This window comes from Excalfactoria chinensis, chromosome 22, assembly GCF_039878825.1.
Source record: "Excalfactoria chinensis isolate bCotChi1 chromosome 22, bCotChi1.hap2, whole genome shotgun sequence".
NCBI classification, from domain to species: Eukaryota; Metazoa; Chordata; class Aves; order Galliformes; family Phasianidae; genus Excalfactoria; species Excalfactoria chinensis.
Genome location: NC_092846.1, coordinates 4254658 through 4280952, shown reverse-complemented (window position 1 = coordinate 4280952; position 26295 = coordinate 4254658). Strand labels below are relative to the sequence as shown.

At 46.3% G+C, this 26295-nt stretch overlaps 1 protein-coding gene across 1 annotated transcript in view; it reads right to left on the bottom strand.

Moving 5' to 3' along the window:
* CSMD2 (CUB and Sushi multiple domains 2) overlaps positions 1 to 16086 on the bottom strand; it is a 191898-nt gene extending 175812 nt beyond the window's left edge. The window contains exons 1-3 of the mRNA XM_072355231.1: positions 15930 to 16086; positions 15509 to 15764; positions 774 to 990 (exon numbers count right to left, since the gene is read on the bottom strand). Of these exons, the coding sequence (XP_072211332.1) occupies positions 774 to 990; positions 15509 to 15665 (374 nt within the window). The 5' untranslated portion in view covers positions 15666 to 15764; positions 15930 to 16086. The remainder of the gene's footprint in view (positions 1 to 773; positions 991 to 15508; positions 15765 to 15929) is intronic.
* Between the last annotated feature and the right edge of the window lie 10209 nt (positions 16087 to 26295).

The window sequence follows — 26295 nt, the reverse complement described above, 5'->3', positions numbered from 1 at the left end:
AAAACTTCCAGAACCGTCCATGTCCAGCATCCTAACCAGGATTCTAACACGGGATGCCACCATTGCTCCTTCACTGAGCACATTACTATCAGATATCAGCAGCAATCAGACACCACATCACACAGCAACAGGCATATTGTCAACAACATACAGGAGTCATTACTCCTCCAAATGCAGAAAACTGGCATAATGTTTAACAGCTGCTATACAGTAATGCACCATTTTCCATAATCAGCCTCTCACTGACTTTCTATTAACTTCAAGATGGTGCCCTGAAGTCTTAGAAATCAAACTCCATGGAGGTTCTCCATACTGAACTATCTTACTCGATAAAGATCCACCAGTTCAGCCAGAAGTGAGAAAATACCACCCCAATCCAGCTGATGGGCAAGCCACATCTTGAGTCATTTGGGTAATTGCCCACATAGCATTTGGCAGAGATGCAAACTGAAACCCATTCCTTATCCATCCTCCCACTCAGAATCTCCTTCAGATTGAAGGAAGCTCCCTCTGCACATTAGCTTTGCTTCCCTCTTGCTCCATTTTCTAATTAACTTCTCTGGATATCTAGAATGACTTTTGATAAATCATTACTGTCAGGCATTCAGAGAAACATATCAAACTTTATCAGAGATAAGAAAGCAAAGGAGCTGTAAGAACTGCTCATGAAGAACCACAGTTTATTGCAGGATGTATCTGCAACCTGGATGCATTTAATCCTACTGGCAGAAATAGGAACAGGCTTACAAACATCTCTATCATAGACAACATACCTTGTTCTCAGGTTCCCCTGCTGAAGGGGTCCATCGTAGATAGATAAGACATCAAAGTCTTCCTCTAATGCAAAGGACTGGAAAAGAAGCTGTATCCTGTTCTGCTCCTCAGCAGTGATTGTCCACGTGCAGTTTGCATAATTTGGATATCCATATGGAAAGCCTGGACTCTGTATTGTCCCATTGGGGCCGTGCAAAATGTGACTGCAGTTCTGGGCTGGTGAAAGAGAAGACAAAAGTACAAGTCAAATGGTGCAGAATACAAGTTCAGCATCATCAAAACAGACCACATAGGATTCTTCCCACTCAATCTGTTCTTCCCCAGGTCATAGTTGAGCACACAAACACAGTGCCTACAGGTTGCACTGTTTGTCCTCCCTGCATGAACTCAGACCCCACAGGCAATCTCCTGTATTTAAAGCTGTGCTCACAATCCTTACACCCCCCAGCTTGTCAAGGTTGCCGTGACTCAGGTGCAGAGCACTTGGATTTGCTGAACCTCATGAGTTCACCTGGGCCCACTGCTCAGCCTGTCAGGTCTCCTTGGATGGCATCCCATCCCTCAGGAGCACTGACTGCATCACACAGCTTGGAGTCATCAGCAACATGCTTAGGGTGCAGGCTAAACACACAGCAAACACCTCCCAGGCCACATTCCCAAGGCACTGCCCTGACTCCACAGCTGAGGCAGAAGCCCCATCCCACATCCGCCAGCTAAATACTTAAAGCCTCCCCTCCATCAATTTCTCCTTCCCCAAAGCACTACCTGTGAGCACTCCATCCCAAAGATAAAGATCAACTGCCATGATGCACAATTTCTGGATATATGAGACTTTTTTTTTCCTCTCTCTCTTTCTCCCTCTCAAGGGAAACTAGTACATAAATATGTGCTGGGGACAGCCTAAATGACAAATTCTCCTTAGTGCTTTCCTCTCTTCACTGCTACTTTACTGGAATGTCTTTTGAGGCACAAAGACAAATTCACTCATACAAACCTGGATATCCCTTTGCAGCTCGAATGAAATAACCCCCCCTTACCCGCACCAAAATGAAACCACAGACAGTTTGCAAGGCAACTGCTGTGAAACCAAAAGCAAAGCTTCATCTTTATCCTATGGCAGCAAACCTGCTGGTCAGTGCTGCTACAACGTGGGCTGGCTTTTCTCATGGGTCCTGCCTTGCTCTCCCTGCTTATGCATCACCTGTGCCAGTCGAGTTGAAATGAATCAGACTAGAAATTGCTTCTTTGATTTCTCCTTGCTTTTTTAAAGGCAGCAATGGCATTTATACTTCTGAGTGCCAACCAGCTACAAAGAACTGCAGAGTAAGGCTCATTAAAAGCCAATCACAATTAAATTGACCTACTTTGGTGTAAAACTGCTCAGTGAAACTCATCTCTGTAGGATGAAGCTCACACCTTCATGAATCTAAAATGGTTAATCATATTTACTACCCAGAGACTCCTTTTGTATCCTGTTTATTACATCAGCGAGAGTTACAACAGCCCTAGAATCCACGGGGGACTGAAGCTGAGCTAGGCACATCACTCACTAACAAGGCCAGACTCCAGTACTTTGCATTGCTGCAGCACCTGGCATCTGCCTCTCTCAGTGCAGTTTGTCAATATAAATGAATACAAGAGTGAATCCTTCCTCCCTCCTCCACCTTAGATCCATCCCCTTTGCAGGATGTTGAAAAGCCAGCATGGGTCTGTGTTTGGTTTAGTGACTCAAAGACTGCCAAAGGCCCATCACTTCCAGTCCCCTAGAACTCAATCACAGCCTCCTCCCTTCACCCAGCCTGGCACACAGTAAGCAATGCGGCAGTTGAATCTCCATTTACTGCACGTTATTTTTTTTTTTAATCTTAATTGTAAGTAAATATCATCAGAACAATTTAAGTGGGGAATTAAAGAGGCTGCATCTCTCATTTTCCTGATGGCATCAAAGCCACCAGCACTGCATGAGGTCGAGAAAGCAAATTCAAGGTCAGAGATGCTGCGTTCCAAACATTTCCAAGGTCACATGAAAGACAAGATGTAAGATCAATACAGATTTATGCTATCCTTGCATAATTAGTGATTAAAGCAAAGAATAAGGCCTCAAACCCAGTCGAATCCAAACGAATACGTAAGAGAAAATGAGGACACGGCTCTATGACGTATCCAATCAATGCACTGAAATAACTTCACGTTCATGATTCTGACCAAGATGTGCCACGCACATAGTTAACAAAACCACTCATCACAAAGAAAAATTAGTTTCCCAAAAAGCTGACAATCTGAAAAGCAATATAGACTTCATCAACTGTGATGGTAGGGAGCTTCGTTTATATTGGACACTGATGGAAAAGTCAGCAGGTACGGGAAAAGAGAACCTGGAAGCCCAGGAGAATTTATGCATGCTCTGTAATTTGTTTTCAGGTATGAGTTAGCTCAGCTCAGGCTTGACTAACAAAACCTTATCTGAAGTACATGACAAGGAAACACACCATTTCTCCCCTGAATACTTGCAGAAACAATTCTCTTTATCCCTTTGGCCCGGGAGCACGAACAAACAGAGAGGTTTACAAGGACGATGCCAGTCGGCGCTGTGCAGTTTAGATGAATTCACCTTTGGCTGAGGACATTTCCCTCACTGCCCCCCACCCCACTGCAGCCTGACACCCACCCAGTGCCCCCCCAGCACAATCCCACATCCCCCCTCTCCCTCTGCCACACTCCATCCAAAATACTTTTAAGCACTGCTTGATTTGCCATCTAGGTTAAGAAAAAGGTTCCTTTTCCTAAGGTTTACTGTTCTGAATGATTTACCTGCAAGTGACTGTGCCTTCCTATGCAGCAGACCTCTGGATCTTTCAGACTATCAGAAATCAGAACTAATCTACCCATAGGCTGCCTTTCATTCTCTTGTTCACACAATTCAAGTGAACGCACAGGGAAAGTACCCTCAGACTTCATAAATTAAGCCTTGTTTCCCTAAGCATTCACCTTTTCATAGTTTCAGCTTAACCTGCAGTCTTATATCAAAGCCCACAGGGTAATAAATAATGCAGAGGCATTCCATTAACTATAACTTTTAATCAAAAGCCACTGGATTCAAGAACATCATCAAGGGGATGATTAACATCTCTGATAGCCAGTGCCTTTTTTTTTCCACTGTGAATGCATGAAATGAAGAACACAAGGGCAAAGAAAACACATTTTACCTGAATCTAGCTCACACCCCTACTGCCAAGTCCCAGAAGGATCACAGCATGGGCCTCAAATCCAAAGCAGGGCACGAGTTCCATACTACAGCAGACTTGCACAGTACTGTGGGGATATCACAAACCCAACACACCGTTCCCAAATCCAGCCCTGCAGTTGCAAGGCATTATTTCCTCCCATCCAACATCCAAAATGGTAGAAAGTACCACCATAGATGAACACAACCTGCTCAATGCTTCCTTGTTCAATGATGTGTCTGAAGCCCAGGCCAGGTTCTACACAACCCAAGCCCTTCCACAATGGTCTGAAGCCAAGAATTGGTCAGAATGCTGCAGTTTGGGCAGAGACTGAGTGGATCTCCTCCCCATCCATACAGATGGGATGCTGGTTGTCATCCCTGCTTGTACATTTCTCTCCTCAACACCAAGCTAACCTTCTCCCTTGGAAGGAATGGGAAAAAAACCATAATAAAGCTGAAAAGACTTATTTTTATGCTTCATGATTGAACCTCAAAAGGGCATACAATTCCAGTAGCAAGATTAAAGGAGTTCTGCCCATTTCAAGCAACATCAAAAGCCATCGCAGGGCAAAACTTAAATCACAAGACAATGCACGTATGTCTGTCTTACAGCTGCACAGCAGCCTCTGACATGTTGAGAGGCCAGAGACTTCAACTGCTGGAAAGTAATGCCTTGTTGGGTTAAGACAAATTGCTGCAGTGAGTACATGGGTCATGGCAGCAGCTGCCAGATCATCCCCCGAGGCTGAAGCTCCCTGTTTCTAACAGGACAGGGCAGCACGGCAGCTGAAATGACACAGGCTGTCCCCTGCCCTGGAACAGCAGGGATTTAGGGCTTCAAGACCTTTATTAGATTTGTATTTTAAAAGCAGATTGCTATTAAAAGGGGGGGCCTAAAAATCACACTACACGGAGCGTAGCTGGTAAGGACTTGAACTGCACTGTGAACACCACAACACACGTCCCAGTTGGGTTATCAGAGACATTGCTGTGCCATGCTGCCTTCCCCAGGTGCGTGCTCTATCTTTCTCAGTTACTTTAGCAGCACTTACCCCAGCAGATTTATATACCACTTTGCTATCTGAAATGCTTACAAACTAAACAGAACCAAAGCAAGCTAGAGAACAGGACAGGCCTTTAGCAGAAGATTTGCACCAGCATCTTGGAGGTGGCACAACCAGCAAAACTACATCATCTTGTGTTAAGGGGCTGCACTACAGATGAATCACTGCATAAGTTGATAGACAAAATGATGTCAATATACTCTGTTAAACGCAGCAGGAATGCATCTACTTTTAATCATCGTCTAAGAAAAATCCCTGCTATCAATGCTAAATAATCTAAGCAGTATCAAAGTAAATGGAGAAGTCCCTGTTTATTCAAGATACATAAATTTATTTTGTACCAGCAATCTTACAACACTGCTCTCTTTAAGCTAGCTCAAGTTCACTGGCTGGAGGCAGATGGGACACACATCCCTCCATACACATCTGATCCAACAGCAATAGATGCAATGTCAGACAACATCCCCAGTAGGAGTAAAGCAGATCTCTGCCCAAGATGATGCTGACAAGGAACCTGAGTTACTGAACTACCAACTGGTCCACAACGCAGCACCTGTTAGTCAAATTCCAGCTCTCACCATCTTCCCTGGAAACAAGGTGACAAAGAGCATCGCAATGACTGCTTCATCTGGAAACTGTGAGTAGAACAAAGTAGAGAAATGGGTCTGCCTGCAGAGCAACAGGAGAGATTGTTTCCACGCTCTGCTGACCCCCAGAGATGGCATCCAGCCAGGCAGTTTGTTGATGCAAGGAGTGTACACAGCAAAAAAAGAAAACCCTGAACCTTTTAACAATAAACAAAGAGTAGGGATCCCATCAGCAAGGGCAGTGTACTATAGCTCAGCCAGGGAGCAGGGCTTGGCTTCAGCACAGCTACCACTGAGGATGTGCCACGCTGGTATTGCTTCATATTGGTGTGAAACCAGAGCAAGGGACTCTGTGTAAGATCCCTCATGTAAACTGGGAGAGTGGGAGGAGATGCTTGTTGTACAAAGATCCACATCACGCACCCAAACGCAGCAGTGCAGCTCTGAGCTGCATTTGTGGTTGGTGCTAAACACAGTCAGGACCATCTTACAGCCCCAGCTCCAGGCTGTGCTCTCTGCTAAGGGCTGATGCTCCCCTCCAGTCCTTTGTAATCTCCTGATGAAACTAAGAAACTCGCACAGACCGCCCGTTATGGGACATCACCTGCTCAGCTGAGTGCAATCAGTTATCCCAAATTCAGCCCCAGCGGCCTCTTCTCAAGGGATGCAATTTTCTCCCTTCAAAAACTTTCCCTTTCAAGATCATCTCTTAATCGATTCTGACTGCTCCCTGCGCACCACCACTCCTCTACGTTGCCATTGTCAGCATAATAATCACCCCAAGCACTTATACATTTATTTCCATCTTCAAAGCCCTCCACAACCATTAACCAATTAATGCATATTCTCCTCACGCTGCCTCCAGAGCCAGGTTCTCCCACCACTTCCCTTCATGGCTTTTTGGTTGCCCAGATATCCTTCCCAAACACCGCAGCCAGTCTCACACTGCTCAGGTTCGTGTCATTCTCCTGTTCTACACCTGACAGCTCAGCTCATCCCTGATGTGGAAACCCACAACAAGGAAACCGACCTGTCAAAAGCATCTGCATGAAACCCAGGCTCCACTCGCAGGCAGAATTTCTACTCTCCTGATTTATGTGGTGCTAATCACGAGCTCTAAAACCAAGTTTCCAATCTCTATTTCAATTCTTTGCCAGTGAAAAGGATACATGAATCTTAACAGGCAATCCGCGGTGCTCCAACTCGCTCGTTAGGATTCCCTTATCTCCAAAAAAAAAGGGGGTAAGAAAGGTGAAATAATATTCAGGGTGAAATCCATCTCACAAATCACACTGCGGGCCTCATTTAAGGACTTCCCTATGATAGATTTGCATCAGTTTCCATTCCTCCTTTTGCCAAACCCGCATCACCATGAGAAGACCTGCAGTTCCTGGGCTGTTATTTGCCTTATCAGACATCAACAAAGCAACCTGGTTATGTTTTCATCTGCCTGTAATTCCCTGGAAAGCCAGGAGCTGCACCAATCTGCGGTAATTGCAGGGCAGCCAACAGTCCTTTCCAGCACCAGGAGCTCAGAAAGAAAAGAGACAGAAGTTCTGAAGAAGAAAATGACACAGAACAGACTTCAAATACTCATCTAAAGCCATAACCAGCAAGTTAGCTGTCAGTAGCGACCAAGATCTTACTAAGCCTTTGGATAAAGAAATAAAAAGCCCTCATCCCAAATAAGCACATACTCCACTTCACTCTTCTACTGCACTCAATAGAGAAATGTGCTCCACATTTACAAGTGCATTGAGATCTTCCAACAAAACACACTGCCAGGCGTTTGCATTGTAACAGCTTGCTCTTCTGTTATTGTATTTGAATTACAAAAAGCAGCAAACAGAAGGCAATTTCTCTCGGGAATTTTTTGTTGGGATATAAATCCATTTGTGTATTTGATTCTGTTAGCAGCACTTTCGCATTCGCATCCTTTAAGTAGAGCTGCGCTTTGTATTTACTACCAAATGCCTACTTGTCACCTTGAGAAATCAAAGAAAGTCACCAGAAGCCCACGCTGCACAGACCTGACAATTCACTTTGCCAAAGGAGCCAAAAATCCACCCAAAACCAGGAGTGGTGGCACAGACTCATGAAGAAACAGCTACAAAAGGTCCCTCATGAATCAGAAGCAGAAGAAAAAAGCAACCACTTGAAACATTGCAATTATATCCAAAGCTTCATGCCTTTCACATAGACTTTCCATGTCCACACGTAACACCAGCAACCAATCTATGCCCTGAAAGCAATACCAGGCTTCTTTTTCTCTTGTTCTAACTCAATTTGGAAAGGTTCTCACAGTAAGCCCCAATATGAGACACTCATTGTACAACCCCCAAAGCACCTCCATACAGTTGCTGTGTTCCACGGCCTCCATCCATGCTAAATGCCAAAAGCCTCAGAGCTGATTTCCAGTACATTGTACTATTTTATTTTTACTTTCTGCTTGTCCATTCATTTAAAAACTCATTTTCACCCTCGGACTTTCTATTTAATCTTAGTTTTCAATCCCAAAAGCAGATCAATACCTTTCTTCTTCAATCTACATAGCTCTCAATCAAAGAGTTAACAAGGGGTGAATTGCATCGACTTGTAGGCTCAAATTGGGTGGGTTTTTTTTGGGGGGTAAGAAATCCCATTTGCTAAATGCAGGCATGAAAAAGGAAAAAACCTGCCCATAACAGCCCTTAACACCAGGTTCCTAGGCAAAAAAAAAAGGTTATAATTTGTTCCCTAGTTTAAGCCTGTCGCTGCACTCAATAGGAACAAATGACAGACCCTCCCATAAAACATCATTTTCTGGAGCACTTTAAATTCAGTGAATTAACTCGCTGTTGCTAAGCTGGCTTCCATCAGTTAGAATTGATTTGGCTATTTACGAAGAGACTGTGACAGCACAGGCTTGCAGGACCTTTTCTGATGCCCTAATCCTTGCCAAAGGTACAGCAAGCAACACCACTTCCCAGCAATGAAAGACCTGTGGGTCTGAGACACCTGCATGGAGCTACTACAGCTCTCTTCACCACGAAGGGCCAAGAAATTCATTCAACAAAAGCCACACAAACCATGAGGTTTCGCTGTGCTTTACCTCCAGGCTTTAAGCAAAACACGGGGACCGTTTCACACATTGTTCCCTCAACAAACGTGTACCTGCCAGGTTGTTTTCTCAGATGTTATTTTCATTAAGACACCCTGCCAAAACACTGGAACTCCAACACAGTTGTGTTTTACCATCATCTTGCAAGAAGATGAGAGTCAGCACAGCTTCTAAAAGCAGAGCTGGAGCCCTCGGGGAAAGGGAGAGCCCTGCAGAGGATTCAGCCTCTTCTCAGTGCATCCCAGGACTGGTTCCTATGGAGGCTGTGTTAAATCCAGCTTTAGAAGAAATCCCAACAGGGACCAGTTCCCTGCTCTTCAAACACTCATTTCAGCAGCTGGATGCTTCTTTTCTCTGTTAACACCGAGGTTTTTTTCAAGTGGTGCTTAACTTTAATGGAAACAACCCAGGATCGTGGCTGACAGATGCGCAGGGTCCACAACCAGCATCTAACCTTCCCATCATGGAGACAAAAAACACAATGGAGGGATATAAACAATATGCTGCACGATGCAGGTAGCATCATGTAAAATGGCACTGGCTTTGGGAAACCTCATTACCCTTCTGAGGAAACAGATTTCTTTTTTTTATGGAAGGATGGATGTTTTTCTTGGTATCATTATCCAGTATATCCAATGGGAAAGGAACACTGAATTGGGCCTTTGTTGCAGAAGAAACGAGCTGCCATTTTCTGCACCTCCAGCTTGGCAATGGCTGCTCAATGAGCATCACATCAAGCGCCTACCTGACAAAGGACCAGATCCTCCCTGGCCCTGTAGCAACAAGAGGAGGAAAGAATCCTGCTGAACATAATGGGGTGACAGAAATGTGAAGGAGGAATGGACATATATACATGCCAAAGGTCATGCAAGTAATACAGCACAGCCTATAGAAAGAGCCAAGCAAGCTGTGCTGGAGCAGAAGCTGCATCACACTCCTGACTTTTTTGCCACGAGTGCTTTATTTCTTGAAGTTCAGCAGCAAACAGACAACCTTCACCTTCACGTCATTCCCAATTAATCCCAAATTGTACGTGAAATGATTGAATTCGCTCCGTGCAATCAAGGGAGAGAACCAAGAGCATCAAAACCTGTGAGGCTAATCAACAGAGCGCAATTTGTATCTGCCGAAAGCCTATCGCAAACAGAGCCAGATCTCTCCGCAGAATAAATCTGTAAATCATTTCAGCATCCTGCAGATTCTACTCGCCCCCAGTTGATAGAGATGGGAGTGAAACAGAAGGACAAAGGCTCACACCCTCAAGGACTTCCAATGGCCATGAAGAAAAGCAGGAGCTGGGCTGCAATGACTCCTTCAAGTAGAGAAGGAACACAAACAGGAGAGCACTAAGATCCCCAGTGGTGGACATCTCTCCAGCTATCAGTTCACCTTTCCCAACTCCCTATTGCAGTGCTCTTGCATCTCCTACAGCACCTGGCTCTGGATGCTGGTGAGACCATTATTACCAAGGTAGGGGTAAGGAGATTCCTCCATGGTCCACATCTGAGCTGGCAGCCTCAGAAACAGCTCAATTCCCATGTCAAAAGCAACATTTGTGGAACAAAGGCAGGAGGATGGAACCTAAATGAAGCCATTTCATTAGGACATAACACACTTAGCATTCCAGAGTGCTAACACAAGCCAGAGGCCAAAGGAACCAATCTTCTCTTCTTTCCGTTTTTAAATGTCCTGGATAAAGACACCTTTATTGATATTCATTGTTGCTTTATCTGCCTTGAAATGGGAACTGCAGACATTTTGATAAATGGATTGAGAAATTGTTCTGTTTCAGTGTAACTACAGCAAAATGCCTTCAGATTCGCTAGTGCAGATACAGCTCAGACCTCATCCTCAGGGAGAAGACACCTCATAAACATCTCCTCTCTCAGCAGCAACAGGATGGCACTCATGGGCTGCAGTAACAGGAGAAGTCCTCTAAGACTCAAGAACTACACCCAGCATTGCTATCTATCATTTGGATCACTGTCTTCCAGGCAAGGGTTGCCTCCAATGTGATGACCACGTAGGGCTGGAGCTCTGCTCACCCACACTGCTGCAGCCATACTACAAAACACATTGCATGGGTGACACAGAACACCCCAAGTCCCCTTCCTTCACTCTCTGAATACAACAAGCTTGCCCCCAAACCTACACATCGTTCATTTTCAAGTAGATTTTTACTTTATTTTTTTGCAGTCAATAACATAGAGAGATTATTTTTTTTTAATTACTTTTTTATCACACATCTCCCTGGCAACCATTGCTGCTCCAGACCTCACAGTTACAAATCTTCCTGCACTTCTATGAGAGCTGTAGCTCACCAGATCACCCTGTTGCACAATGATCTGAGCCCCACAGCCATGCCCAGCAGCTGTAGGGCTCCTACAGCCCCTGTTCCTCCTCCCCCCAGCAGTGGCATACAGTGCATCACAGCAGCAATGCCTGCACCTCAAAGACAGATCATTACTGCAGTCACTCCTGAGAAGGGCTGAAGCGAGACGTAGCTTAGACTGGGAAGAGAAAAGGAACACCATATTCAGTCTGTTGTGTGAAGCAACGTAAGGAAGCCACAAGTCAAAAAACCCTCTGATCCACTTCCACACAGGGCAGGTAAAAGGAAAATGCACACAAGCTCACTGCAGCATGCCATCTCCATCCTGGCTGTGTCCATGGTAGCAAAGACTGAAACGGAGTTAATTTGATTTCTTTAATCAATGGGATTTTCCCAGTTACACATTAACCACTATCAGATCAGTCAGCCACTGCATAGCATGGCAGAAGCATATTTATTTTGCAGATTACTGCACTGCATCATGTTTATAGCAAGTAAAGTACATTGATTTCCATAATTGCACTGTACTTCACTCCTCCAGAAACACTGTGTAAACAGACACTGTGAGGGCTACCATCACCAGAGCATTGGGGGTTTTTTTTTGCATTTCTATCTTGATTTCTTTGAAAGCAGTTTTAAGTACCTACACCTTAAAGTCCCTCTTTGTCCCTGAAAACAGATCAATGAGGCAGTTGTTCCTGTTTAGGAAAAAGCATTCTCTACAGCAGGAATACAGCCTATGCTATGAATACGCTACCAACAGCTCAGCTACACCTTGAGCCTTGAATCACCTTGGCAAACAACATCTCCACTGGGATCTGTGCAGACTGCCTGGATCACGTTTCCTGCACCCATTCTGACAGATGCATTCTTTTGACAGAAACTCATAGACAACTGGAAGGCAGCCACCGAGGATCAGCAGAGCAGACATCCACCTCTGTACCACTGCAGGCTGCCTCGGCTGGGAACCATCAGCCAGCTGAATACAGAATTTCCCTAGGAGCTATGTGACATGACAGACCGGCTCTGCGGCAAGGAAAGCTTGAGCTTGGATGTTCTTCAGCAGCACCGAGAGGCCATGACAAAAAATAGAGTGATGGGCAATGGGGAATCACATAGTAAAGGAAAGCCTAACGTACCCCAAATGATGGACTCAATCAGCACGAAGAATGAGAAGGCAAAGAATGAGTGAGATTGATTGCCAAGGGTCACATAGTGAGGCAGCACAACACACTGCAGTGCTCCCAGTAAGGGCTCCTTCCCCTGCACACCTCTACCTGTTGTATGGGCACGTGCTTCCATGGAGAAGACCATGATAAAGGCAGACACCAGAGCACCAACCTCCATGAAGAGGGAAGACAACAAGTTCAGTGTGCTCCAGCCAAACCAGGGTGCCACAGCTGTCCAGGTACACATGGACAGGCACACCAGCCTGATCCCAAGCAAAGAGCTACAACCTCTACACGTCTGCCAGAACCACCTCCCCCTCCTGTAACAAAAGACATCAGCAAGACGTGAATGAGTAAGTGGGAATCATTCATTCCATTTAGCACTGATATCTACACCGCCTCAATGCTGGTAGTAGGACTCATACCGAAATGATATGCTCAGCTACTATCATCAAATGCTGTCGTTTCATCAGATGCCACAATCAAATGTAATCAAGCTAGCAACCCTTCCCTCCTACACAAACATCCATCCACTGCTTCACAGAGTTCATATCTCACATCCTTACCCCCCACAAAAACATGCTCTGAGGGCTTCACAGCCAAGTTGCTTCCCTAGCAGAGCAACGATCCCTGAATCTCTCTTCATCCCATGCAGATTTGAAAGAATGGACCAAAAAAGGGTGGTTTACAATGGAGATACGTACACATGCATCAAAACTCAGATCCTTCTCTTCAGAGGAAGGATTTGCCAAAACTCTTTTTCCATCAAGAACAGAAAACTACAGCGGGATTAAATTGGTAAAACCACATTGCAACTTTGTTACTCAGGACAAAACAAGATGTTGACTGGCAAAGCACAGTGTGAATAACAACATCGAGACCTGCTTCAAGTGGGGCCTTCCAAAGAAGCTGCATGCGTGCACCAAACACACTCAGCCAATGCACACACACCAAATGCACTGGTGCCAATGCACTGCTAATTACCCAGCAGGGAACAGAAACATCCTTATGAAGACCACCTGTTTGCACAAGCAAGAAATATCAGCACAAGATGCACTTTATTCCTGAGCAGCCAGACATGAGCCAGTCTGCTCCCAGCCAAAGACCCACTGCCCTCCTCAAACCCAAAGGCCATCAAATCACCACAAATAAAGGGAAACCATGAACCGCTTCCTTTCCCATTAGCTCCCACCTTCATAACAAACTTTGGTGGACGGTAGAGCACCTTCCTACAGCTGGTTCAGCTCGCTGCGCAACAGGAGCTGCCTCACCTTGCTTCCCCATGCATCTGAAGGAAGCACACATAGCAAACAGCCACGTTTTAGAAGGATGCTGTTGGGCAGCAGGACCAGCTGATGTGATCTCAGGAGGATTTCTTTCCCTTATATATCTATTTTTTTCCAGCTGGCCAGAACCACTAACCGGTAGTTTATATATTACATACAGCTCTGCTGCCACACTATGGGTATTTGTGGTTATTACTACCCACACCAACCCCAAAAACTGGCTATATCAGAACTGAAGTCTCTGAGGAACTTTGCTCTCCCAATGATCACCGCCTGCCCAGTAAAGGCAGCAGAAGCCCCCCATGCACAGCCAGCTTCCTTCCTGGGGTCAGGCCCCAAAACTGCACCGGGTTCTGCACCGAGGTGGCTGTGTTTGCCTGGCAGGTGCCATCACTGCACTGTGAAGCTCCTGCAGCGAGTCAGCACCGGTACCAACCAAACCCTGACAAAAAGACCATTAATGGGATTTCAGAAAGGAAGAGCTCGGAAAGAGTCCCCATTGACTGCCTGATTCTGATGCAAATTAAAAAGAAAACCCGACAGCAACCTTGCATCTGAAAAGCTTCTGCAGATTGACTTGCAGAGGAAAAAACAGAGCGCTGACCATTGAATGAAGGCATCAAACAGCACTCTGAATGTAGGGATAGAGCCAGGGGCCTGGAAAGAAAGGATTAAATACCCAACAAGCAGGTACAGAAAGAAACCTGGAAGATCTAGTGTGCAAAAAGCTACAGATAGCCTGAAAGGAGGAGAGAGAGCTGCAAAAGCCTGGCATAATAAATCTTCTTTAGGTATCTCTGCATCGTTCTGTTCGGATCAGGAAAGCACAACAGAAGCTGCTGGAATGGTTCTCCCTTGTGGACAGGCAAAACGCTCCTGCCGAAGAAAGGAAAAGAAATAACCACCAAAAATAAATACTCAGCCCTAATTATGGCTTGTGGGTTGCTGGGTGGTTCCACCTCCTTCCCTAATAGATGCTTCCAGTTAGCACAACTCCTCGCGTCCACTGCAAGAGCACTCGGGAGGAACAGTTAATTATTCCAGCTCTCTTTGGTGAAAGTCTGCCTTACATAATAAAATGAGTGTTGCATCCTAAACGACACGAGGATTTCAAAAGAGAAAAGAAAAGCTTTTATCCACATGAACACACACACAAGCATGCATTCCTCCAGCCTGGGATGCAGCAGACAAGACAAACATTACTCAGAAACTCTTGGAAACCAGGGCACAGCAGCGATGAAAGAAGGCTGCCAAGCACAGCTCTCCCACTCTTCCCCCTCCCACAGACACAAGGACAGTCCCCTAAATATTTGCTGTTTGCACCAGAAATAAACTTCAGCCCGTAGATGTGCTTTTGCTACAAGGTCAGCTGCAGAAACCGGGGAGGCGACGTACGCACGCGGCCCCCAAATGGAAATCTCCCTCTTCCAAGTCAATACATGCATTTGTCACTAAAAACACCGTGCTGAGGCCAAGGAGCTCATCTGTAAGAGCGTATCAAGTTCAAATGCAGAGGGGGGGAAATAGGAGGAAAGTGCTTCCATTTTCATTCAAGGAGCGCAAACCTATTTTATCAGCTATGGTCAAACGCTGTGGGTACAGAAATAATGAATTAAGATGCAAGGGGGAAAGCAATGGCATTTCTCACAGTCATCTTGTGTATCATACAGCAACCCTGCACTAATTATTTAACCCATCAGAGAAGGAGAAATACTCCGGGGTTCTGTGTGATATTACATCATTTGAGACAGTTTCTCTCCATCCAGCCTCTGGGTGCAACAATCTTGTCTGAAGAAAACCCAACACTCATTCAACACTACGGGGAAGAGTGTGCTGACATACAAGCACACACACACATACACACACACACACCAGAGTCCCCTGGAAAGAGGATTAAGAGCAGTCCCAGGCTATAAGCAGCAAGCAGGGAAATGCCCCAAACTTGCCAGCCTTCCCCAGCATACACTCACCGTTGGTGGAGGCAGCCAGCAGCCCCACGGAGAGCAGCAGCACCCGGCTCCAGGAGCTCACTTCCACCGTCATCAGAGCCAAGATCCCCAATTTTCCCCAATTCCTTCCGAGGCTGCAGCTGCATCCCGGCCGGTCCCATCCCAAGGAAGGTTGCATGTCAAAGGACGGCAGGAATGGGGCGTGCTGGGGGTTGGCTGCTGCTGGATTTTCCCCCTTTTTTCTCCCCCTTTGCGATTGGGATAGTCCTCGGCTCGGCTGGAAGAAGAGGAGAAAGGCAAGAAGGGGGGGTGGTGGGGGTAAAAAAATAAATAAATAAAAACAAAAAAAAAGCAGGTCAGGCTTACGACTTCTTATTTTTTATTAGTATTATTATTTTTTCTCAGCCCAGGGAAAAAAAAATAAAATAAAATAAAATCCCACCGCATGGAAGGCTCTGAGCTTCTGCAGCTGGAATGAACCAAGTGTGGCAGCAGCTCGGGGAGAGGAGAGGCGAGGAGAGGAGGGCTGGCTCGTCCCTCCCGGTGCCTGTCTCCGAGCCAGCTCTCCGGCATCAGCGGCGCGCAGCCCCCGGGGATTTATACTTTTTTATTAGCCACTTGATTAATCGCTCCTGTATCTTCGTTTCTCCTCTTTCTCTAAATGCTGGGAGGGGGTTCGGGCGATGCCATGAGGGGCTGCCGTGCAGCCAGCCAGCAGATCTGCCTCGTTTCTGCTTCCTGGACCCAGCGCAGTCCTCCCACCAGCCCCCGCCCCAGCACCACCACCAAGCTGCAAATTACGCTTTAGCATGTTTAGGCATTTGTTTTTAATGCACGCCACAGGTTTCTGGCGTGGCAGCCGGCCTCGCAGCCCCCCCCCCCCCGTTTTGCAACGAGCACAGCGTGCCCACGGACACACATACAGCATCTCCGCTACAAAGACATCAGCCGGGGAGCAGCGCAGCTCCCCCCCCCCCCCCCCCAACACCCCCACCTCCCGGTAAACAACTTGATGATATTGACACGATTTTGGTGATGAAGCAAAATTGGGTAAACGCAGAACACAAGAGGGACAGCCCCGGGCTGTGACCCGTCCTGGGCATCGGAACGGGATGAGCCACCCCCCATCCACCCCCCCCCCCCCGGGGACCGGGTGTGTGCAGGTAGCACAGCGCTGCTGCCCCTCTGCGGGGCTGAGAGCAGCATCCTCCTCTAACCCCCACCTTGTTGGTTGTTTTTTAAGCGTCTGTTAGTCCATTTGTCCCTACGGCTGCATGCAAGATGGGGGGGGGGGGGGGGGGAATGCGGTCTTTAAAGATACAGTGAAGAACTTAATGATCGTGGCGATGATGCGCAGATCCGCGGACAAGAAAAACAACAACTACGTGACACTACAGCTTAACAGAAAGGGGAAAAAAACACCCTGAGAAGTCGTCCGTTTCCCCCCCCCCCCCAAATTCCCAGCAACCCGCTGCCCAACGTCCGCCCCTCGGCCAACAGCAGCCCCGTCCCGCAGCACCGCGACTCGCACCCTCCCCGACCCTCCTCGGGGCCGCCCCCAACCCCCGCCCTGCTTTTGCTGCAGTTGCTTTGCTGCAAAACCCCTTTCCTTCTTCTTGGGGCTTGTTCCGGTTGCCCTGAATGAGCTTATTTGACAGCTAAAAACAAATGATATCGAGGGCTCGCAAATCTGCCCCTCCGCCCTCGGATCCAGCCTCTCTCTCGCTCCCTTTCCCTGTGTCCCCTCTGCATTTGAATCCTTCCACTGCCTACACTGTGAGCCAATGCCAAGAGCCAAGGCAACCAGCGCTGTTACATGAAAGAGTTGCTTTATGTCTGCTTAAACTGCAGTGTCCTATTCAAATAGACCTTATTGTTCAAAGGCACAGATCCAAATCGAAAAGGATCAGAGAACAGGGTACCACACTTGACAGCTCTATACATTGCTTCTCCCTTACACAGCCATCCACCTCGGCCCCCCACCCCCAGGCTGTAGCCGGAGATGCAACTGGGTTGCTGCACACAGCAGAGCGCAGCCGAGCCAAGGTCTGGAGCCTCACACCGGGAGCAAGCAGCCAGCATAATCGAGTCATTGAGGAGACACAGTCCCACTTTATTCCTGGGCAATAACGCCATACCTATTGCAAATGAAGGGCTCCCAACCAAGCAGGACCCCACACCTAGCAACGAAAGCTTACTCTCTCTTTAAGAAAGAAAAAAGTATTTATTTGCTAAATACAGCGTGATGAACGTAGCAGAATCCATCACCATAACCAGCATCTATCACTGCAACTCACCTCTCCTCCCTACCCAAACAGCGAACCTGAGAGCTTGGCAAGGGCACATGGAACAAACGCCAGTACCAGGCACAAACCCCAACCCATGTCCCATGGACTCTCCTTTCTCTCTTCCCCGCAGTGAAGATCACAAACACAACCCTTGGTGATGAATGAGGAACCACAGAACCATTCACACTTGGGGAACAATGCCAGAAATTGAGACTCGAGTTTCACCACTAGTCATCCAGCATAGGAATGCAAATCACCTTACTAAGTACCACATGTTTTACTCTTTCTTAACCATATCATCACTATTGGTAGGGAGAAAATAACATTTATCTGGGCAGAGCTATGAGTTAGCAGAGCCATGTGCTCTTTGGAGCTTCACCTTTGCATCAAATGGAAGAGGCAAAGCTCCAGTACAGAAAGAAGGGTGCAGGACACCTGAATGCTGACCCTGGAAAGACAGGAATCTAGTTATAAGGTTTACGAGAGGGGCAGCTCCCAGCTGTGCCAAAGACAAGCAGGTATTTCCAGTTACCAACTGCCAGGACCTGGCGTTCCGTGGTTGCCACGGCTCTTCTTTCCGTTTGCCATGTAAACAAAACATCACTCCAAAAGATAGCCTGAATGCAAAGGGGCTGAAGGATGCTGACCAGCGTGAACGGGTTTTCAGCCTCAGCAGTGAAATCAGAGGGGTCGTTCCCACTGGGGCCATTCCCAAGGCACATCTGGATCCACGACAACACGCCCCAAGATGGGCTGGACAAGGCCTGCCATGAGATCTGGAAACGCATGCAGAGCCCCCCCGGAGAGCTGCAGCCCATCATCTGCATGGACCCACAGGGTCCCCCATGGAGCAGGAATGGTGCCCACAGCGGGTGAGTGACCGCCAGCACTGCAGGACAAGGGGATGCTGCCTTCCCTTCAGTGCTTGACTCAACAGAGCCCTCATAACCCCTGGAAACAGAGAGCTGGAGCACAGGGGTGCTGGGTTGGCTTTGTGCAGCCTTTTAATGGGACAGAGTACCTCCATTTCTCCCACTATAACCAGTCTTTATGGGAGAGCGTGTCCCATGAAAGCCAGCTACTTGAAAATCTGAAGCACCACAAGCAGCTGCTGCTTTTGCTTCCCCACAACATTTAAAGAAAAACAACTACACACACATCAAAATATTTACAGGAAGAAGTGAAAGCAGCATTCAAAAGGAACAAAATCGAAAATTAAAGTGTTATAAGGAAGCTACTGTAAACAGCTGATCTTTACAAAGAGAAGCTGAATTTAGCACAGGAAAAATGATGCCAAATCATGTTCTTCGGGACAAATGGTGATAAGGGAGGGAAGGATGCTCTTCAGATTAATGGGATAATATTTACTATATGCTCCTGAAGTAGGAAAAAGAGTGAAATTTACAAGTCCAGCTGTCAATCAGCAAGTTATTAGCACGTGTCCACTTGCTTAAAGCCGACACAAATCACACATCTCGCCTGATACAGTGAAAAACAGCAATTGAATCTTTTAAGACTGACTTTACAGACTGAGAAAGCTGATAATTCGATGCTTTTAGCTGAAGACATGGAGGAGCAGAAGGGGAAATGCCCTATGCTGTGTCACTGAGAAACCCAGGGAGTACAGCTTGGAGTCCTGGCTCTTTCCCTTTCCCTTCCATATCCATAACAAAAACAGTAATAACTGAACTAGAATAAATGCACAAAGTGAAGCCAAACAACCCAAGAATAACCAGTGAAGCCAAGGGACTTGCACCGGCATACAGCACTAGGTCAACTTATGCTGCTGAAACATCTTGACAATTAGCAAGTGCTCAGCCACATAACATGGTCGTGCCAGAAGTCCAAGCAAAGAGATAAGGTATGAAGCACTGAACTATTAACAACTACAAGAGCAGCATAAGCAAAGCTACCATTAGAAATATATAGGACTAGTTTTTAGCAATTAATCTAATGCAGTGACAGGAGCCCACCCTGCAGCCACTGTAACGGGGTTGAGGAAGCAGATGAGAATGGCTTGGGACAACCAGCAAGGACCTGTGACAAACTCAACACCTCCAACTAAGATGAAATTAAACAGCCAGCAAAGCGCAGCGGCTAAAGCACCGTCCTCAGGGTCAGAGAAATGATTCATTGTTCTCCTGCTGATCTCTGAGTTACTTTGGGCAGCTGCTCTGACCCTTTCAGCCAGCAGCATTTTCCTGCATTCAGCAAACAGGCTCTTCAGCAAAGAAGTGCCCTCTGCATACACTCACACAGTGCAGTTCATTGCTCACCAGCTGTTCAAAGACCGACCCCCCCCCCCCCCCCCAGACACTGAACCTTCCAAAAATACCAAACCTGAAGCACTGAAACCAAATTGCTGTACAGAATTCAAGGGAACTTCCTTAAAATCTCTTTGGGTGAGGTCAGGTGTCCATCTCCAGCCTCGGAGGTGGCTGCAACCACCAATGGAGAGAGGAATCCCAGTGAAAGATGGGATAAAGCATTGTAGAAAATAAGCTTTGCTTTGGAAATGACAGCAATCTTCTATTTTTAGGCCCATAGTACAAATTTGTTGAGGATTTTAAGGTATCTGTTCTTTAAAAATAGGGAGAAAAGCAGCATCCTGCCAATTATGGTGATCCTATGATTAGAGATAATTAGCTACATTTAACTATCCAGATTTCACTAATATTAGCAATCCATTTATGTACTATATATGTATCTGCATAGTGCTTGCATGGAGCATCGCTTCCCCTTAAGCTAAGGAGAGTAAATGGATGATGCACTAAGTTATTGAACATACCTGGCTGTGAAAGAGCAACGTGGAATTTAAAGGAGGATTTTGAGTAGGGAACCACTACAAGCACTGAGGTGTGCCTCAGAGACACAGCGTTGTTCAGCCCACTGTTAGGTCCCAGAGGACTTCATGGCTTCCTATCTGAAATGCCATCACCCAACTTCAGCTATTCCCAAATAGGTGGGTTAAGTTCAGATTTTGTTTTAATTTCCCCATTTTATGTGGTTCTTGGGAGAAAAAACAGTGTCCTGGAGGTAGGTTTTGTTCCGGTTGAGAAGGAATACTCAAGGCTTAAACAGAGCATAAATGAGATAGAAATGCAAGGCGTAGAAGGAGCCAAGAAAATGAGTTCAATCTAATGTCAAGCTCTGAACAGAATCCTTATTTCACTTTCTTACAGGGACTGGTTGCTAGATGAAACAGAGGGACTTGAAAGTATATACAGAGCAGTGATTGGAAACAGGGAAAGAGAGATGAAATTAAGAGCTCTCTGCGATGCTCAGCTTTCTGCTAAATCCACCATCACCAACCTCTTGCGTTCAGCAAGCTCTCCCAGGAGCTCCAAGGGGCTGGGGGACAACAGTACGACAGGTGCTGGCAGCACGGAGGGCAGCAAGCTGGGGATGCCATTGCTGCTGAAACACACGGATATTGCCAAAGGCCCAGACAGGCAGCTCATGGCTGAGGAAAGCAAGACAGTCAAAGAGTTCCTCCAGAATGGCACTCTCAGTGCTGCAAAGAATAGCGCAGCTGTGCCAGCTCTGATGGCTGAAAGTCAAACTGCAGGACAGAAGCAGCAGCTCTCAACAGTTGCCAAGATTTGCTCCAGACCTGACTCCAATGCAGCCACAAAGGCACTGCAGAATCCAGGTATGCATCAGGGCACAGTTTCTTCTTCCCAATCTCAGATAGTTTTGAGCTCTGTAAGAACAAACCAAGAACCTTTTGCCCCATTCCAGTCATTCTTACAGCTCAGGAGATTAACTTCATTCCAGGTCCTGTGGGTTGGGGTTTAATGGCCCTTACATGTGAATTTGAACTGCTCATTTCTAAGCGTGGGTCTCCAGAAATACAGCCTGCAAAAGCGTCTTTAAACACTTTGCTCACAGGGAGTGCATCCCCTTAGCTGCAAGTGCTTCACAGTTTAATGAAGGGAATGCTTAATTATCTTCACCCTTGTTTTGTTTTACAGTAACTACTGCAGCGTTGGATAAAAAAATAGTTATATACAACGCCAGCACTTCCACTCCACACTTTCCTGCCACTACAACAACCACAACCTTAAACCAGCCAATGTGGCCGAGTCTGAGCTTCCCTCCGCTTCCTCTATTTCCAAACCACCCAAACTTCCCACCCTTTCAGGTAAGATTGAATAGACCCACATTTTAAGGAGAACATTTCCAGGCTCGTACTGACAAGCTCAGGGCAGCAACTACTGCTGCTATGAGAACTGCTTGCTGATTTGTAGGGTAGAGCCTAAAAGAAACCAGGCTGCTGTCCCACAATGACTGATCACCCTGGTTCACCGTCGGAGTATTAACATCCTATGTAATGCAGTCCTCTGAGATGGCTGTGATCAAAGGATGATGTTCTATTGACATATACTGAATGCTGACCTCTCTTGGCATTCATTAGTTTCCATGTTTATGTTGCGTTTACAAATATTTATCCTGTATTACAAATATTTTGAGCTAGTAATTCATTAGGGATACTTCACTTGGTGGCTCTGTTTGCACACTGGGATGCTGCTTGCTTTCTTTGCCTGGTGAAACAGGACCTCAAATCAAAGTGAAAAAGCCAGCTAGGATTAAGACAGCAAATGCTTAAGTCAAAAGGAATGAAACAGTAGGAATTGTACATACCTGTGGTTTACAGCCCAAGAACTTCCCCATTGCCCCTGAAGCCTACAGCTCAACCTATTGAGCACAGGACAAGTGCAGCCCTTCCACCCCCAGCATTCAGCCAGGATTTGGGCTTCTCTGCCTGGATGTAACTGAAAGGAAACGCCTCTTCCAAAAGTCTTAGGAAAACAAAGGGAAGACTTTCCCAAAGCTAAGAAGTTAATTTACTTCAACCTGGTTTCTCTGAACGTAACGTCACACTAAAAATTTCATGCAGAAGAAATAATAATTAACGGAGCAACTCAAACTGTTTTAAAAGTCTTGCTTTACATTCGCTTAACAGGGTCCATACCAGCGAGCAAGGATCCCTTTCCAGCAAGCTCTGCACCCTTCCTTTGGATGCTATTCAAGACAGGTGCGTTCAAATGGCTACAGATGTGCTTCAGTTTGCAGAGCACGGATGCTAAGCACAATGGATTAGTCGGTACTGTTTGTTCTATGCCAAGACTGACATTGATGCTATGACAAAATCAGATCTGGGGACAAGATGCTGAGCTGGGCTAAGTTCGTTTAGTTCTTTGGAGCAGTATGTATTGCAGGATAGCTCAGGAGATGGCCCTGAGCCTCTAACCAAAGGGATCTACTACATATGTTCAAGTTTTGTACCAAATAACTTGTCTGTCTTCTCCATTCAGACTGCACATCATTAGGACTTACACCCACCTGCAGACTCACCCCAGTCCCTTGTGCTTTCTTTCTCTCTCCTCCCCAGGGGGCTCCATTCAGCCCACAGATGTTCCGGTCACCCTACACTCCTCTGCTGAATTACATCCCCCTGGTCCAGCCTGGCTTCCCACACCAGAGGGCCCCAACTCAGCTGCCCACCAGCATCCAGGATCTGCCAGCAGCACGTGATGGGACGCGGTTCACATTTCCTCCTCCCTATGGGTATGGCCATGCAGATCTGCTTTCTAGCTTCAGTGCCATCCTTTACTGCACACCTTCATGGAACTCGCAGTCTAATCACAAACTGGGTTTCCCAGCTCCATTCTCACCCAGTGCCAAGTCAGAACACAATATGGAGTATATTCCCAATAGAAACTTCTCAAGTAGGCTTGATACAGGAACAAAGTAATTTGTTTTAAGCTGTAGGATAAGATCACACCTACAGCTTTCCAGTCCTCATGGATAAAGCATGAACTTTTTGTAACCTAGCAGAAAGGAGATGCTACAGCATGATAGAAACCAAAACGTTTTGACACAGAACATCATGAAAAGATTCACCTCCATAGGCTTCTATAATAACCAAGGATCCAGCACCTAAAGGACTGACAGGGATTGCACAAACTTCCCCCTAAATCCCCTTTCCAGAAGCCATGTTGTGTGTCCTTTAGAGAAGTTATTCGTGGGTTAATGCAATCTCCCAAAGCCAGACTGAATGTTATTTCTTGTTTTAGGTTTGCTGCTGTGCCTGGAGGAGCTGTGAGGCCCACACACCATTACCCCCCCAATGGGAACTGCGTCAACTTTTAAGAGAACCAGTTCTCCTATTGCAATAGCACCAGATTTTTGTGTATATATCAGGAGCCCTAGGATCCCATAAGAACTTTGTGTTTCCCCAAAGAGAAGATTTCTATCTTGAATATAAGTCCGTGTGACTTACATGTTAAGAAACAGCTGCGTGACAAATCAGAAGTAATTTATTGTTGTTGTTGTTTTTTAGGATGACAGAAAAAGGGGCTTTTTCCCTTTTGGAAGACAAAGCCATAATAAAAATGTTTTATTTATGACAGATGCCTGAACACTTAAAATTGAATGTTGGTGCAATAAAGACTGTTTGGGGAAAAAAAAACAAGAAGTTCTGGCCACAAATTCCAGCTACGGTGGTTGTAAAGTGTGCATCCAAAGTAAGGGGAGCACTGATGCAGTCATTGGCATCCCCATAAGCAGGTGTGTTACTGCACCAGTTTGGGCTAGAAAAGAGCAACCTGTGATCCTGCAGGGAACTGAAAACTAGCCAGGATGTACAAAGAAGTTCCCTCCTGCAAGGAATGGGGCCATAGGATTGTTACAGCATCAGTGGTCTGACCACAGCTGGAGCCCCAGTCAATAACACCAGCGCACTCAGGCAGGATCACTGTTTCTTTAGCAGAGGATCAAAGGCATTAATGAAGATACTTATCAATGTTTCCTTCCTTAGCCATTACTCAACACTGTGAGCCCTGTTTTAAACACATGAGTATCCCAGTGCTCACCAGCTTCCTCCACTCCGAAAACCACAATCTCATTCTTGCACAGAACTCTTGCCCTGACTCTCTTAGAAGCAGAGAGAGTGAAATTACCTCAATTTCACCATTAAAAAGCTGAACTTTAGGTTCCCATTTTAAGGGCTCTAATGGCTGGCAGGCAAACATTAAGAACACAGATCAGTCTCTAGAGGGCACAGCACTCACATACACTTTTCCATTGGTCTGACCCTTACTGCCATTCCCTTCCAGTGCATCCCACTACTCCTTGATGTCACGTGCAGCTCCCTGACCAAGTCCTCACTAATAAGAGATCCAAGTACTGGAATTTTCCAAGTTCCTCTTACAACTCCTTCCTCACATCCTATTCCGTTTGTATACAGGCTTCTCATACGAATTTTAGGGTAAGATTTTTACATATCACTTTTGTATTTCTCTTTTGCCCAAACCCCAAACAGATCAGAACCTGCTTTGGCTACACTCAGTTACATTCAGCCCCATAAATTCCCATTTTCTCTCACTAAAACACAGACTTGGATTTTTCTGCTGTTAAATTCACTGACTGTTTTTCTCCAATATTCCTAATGCAATTAGCATAACAAGATAAAGGAATCAAGTCCTTTCCCATTTTTCTTCCTTTGCAAAAGGACTGATGACAAACTGGGAATCAGAATCTGTATTGAATTACATTTGCCACAAAAGAGTTCATTAAGTAATAGTACATAATAAAAATCATCTGTCAACTTGAGGGATCGAGCAAATTCACTTAACCAAACAGCTGGTTATTTTCTACAGCACTCCATAGCCCAAATGGTCAACGTGAGCAAGAAGGACGGCTGAGAAAAAGGGAAGGAAGGAGCAGCTCTGTTGTGTGCATGCTGTGCCCCAGCTTCAAGGCTCTTCTCTTCTGCACAGCCACAGCCTGGCTGCAGCAGCACTGCCCCGGTGCCTTGATCTCCCCTCATTACAAGGACGGCAGCAGCTCTTTTCACACAGAAGGGCACAACAGAGCATGAGATGCTTCCCCAGCTGGAAATACCACAACAGAGGCAGGCTTTCCATCCCACTCAAACACATCAGCCAGTCCTGGCTATGATAGAAGCTTCCTGCTCCATGCATGAGGTGAAGCAGCATCACCACTCCCAGCCTCCCAAAGAGAGAAACTCAATGTGAAGCTGTTTGACTTGCAAAGTCTGTGCTCCCAGCAGCAAATATAGGCAGAGAGCCGAGTGCCCACCTAACAAGTCACACTAACTCCAAACAACATTTACCTCTCCCTCCACATTCAGCTCGCTCACTGAATAATCCAAACCCCTGCACTGCTTTGGCTCAAGGGATTTGTTCCAAGCTCCTTGAAGGCCCATAACATGCCACTTACAGTAGGAGTACTACAGGAAACGCTCTGCCACAGAGACAGCTCTCTGGGAACAGAGGTCATCGTGTACATGGCATTGCTACGCGCCTCCAGTGCCCTTCCTGCATGTATTTAACACAACAGTCTCAGAAGAGCAGCCCTCCTTACAAGCGGTCAGCTTCATTTTCATCTTGTTGACTCTTTGCCACTTAAGGATTTGCTACGAGTCACTCTCAGCGGTCCCAGCCTTCCACCTACCTACAAGAATGTCAGATTTATTCAGCTCCATGCAAGTCG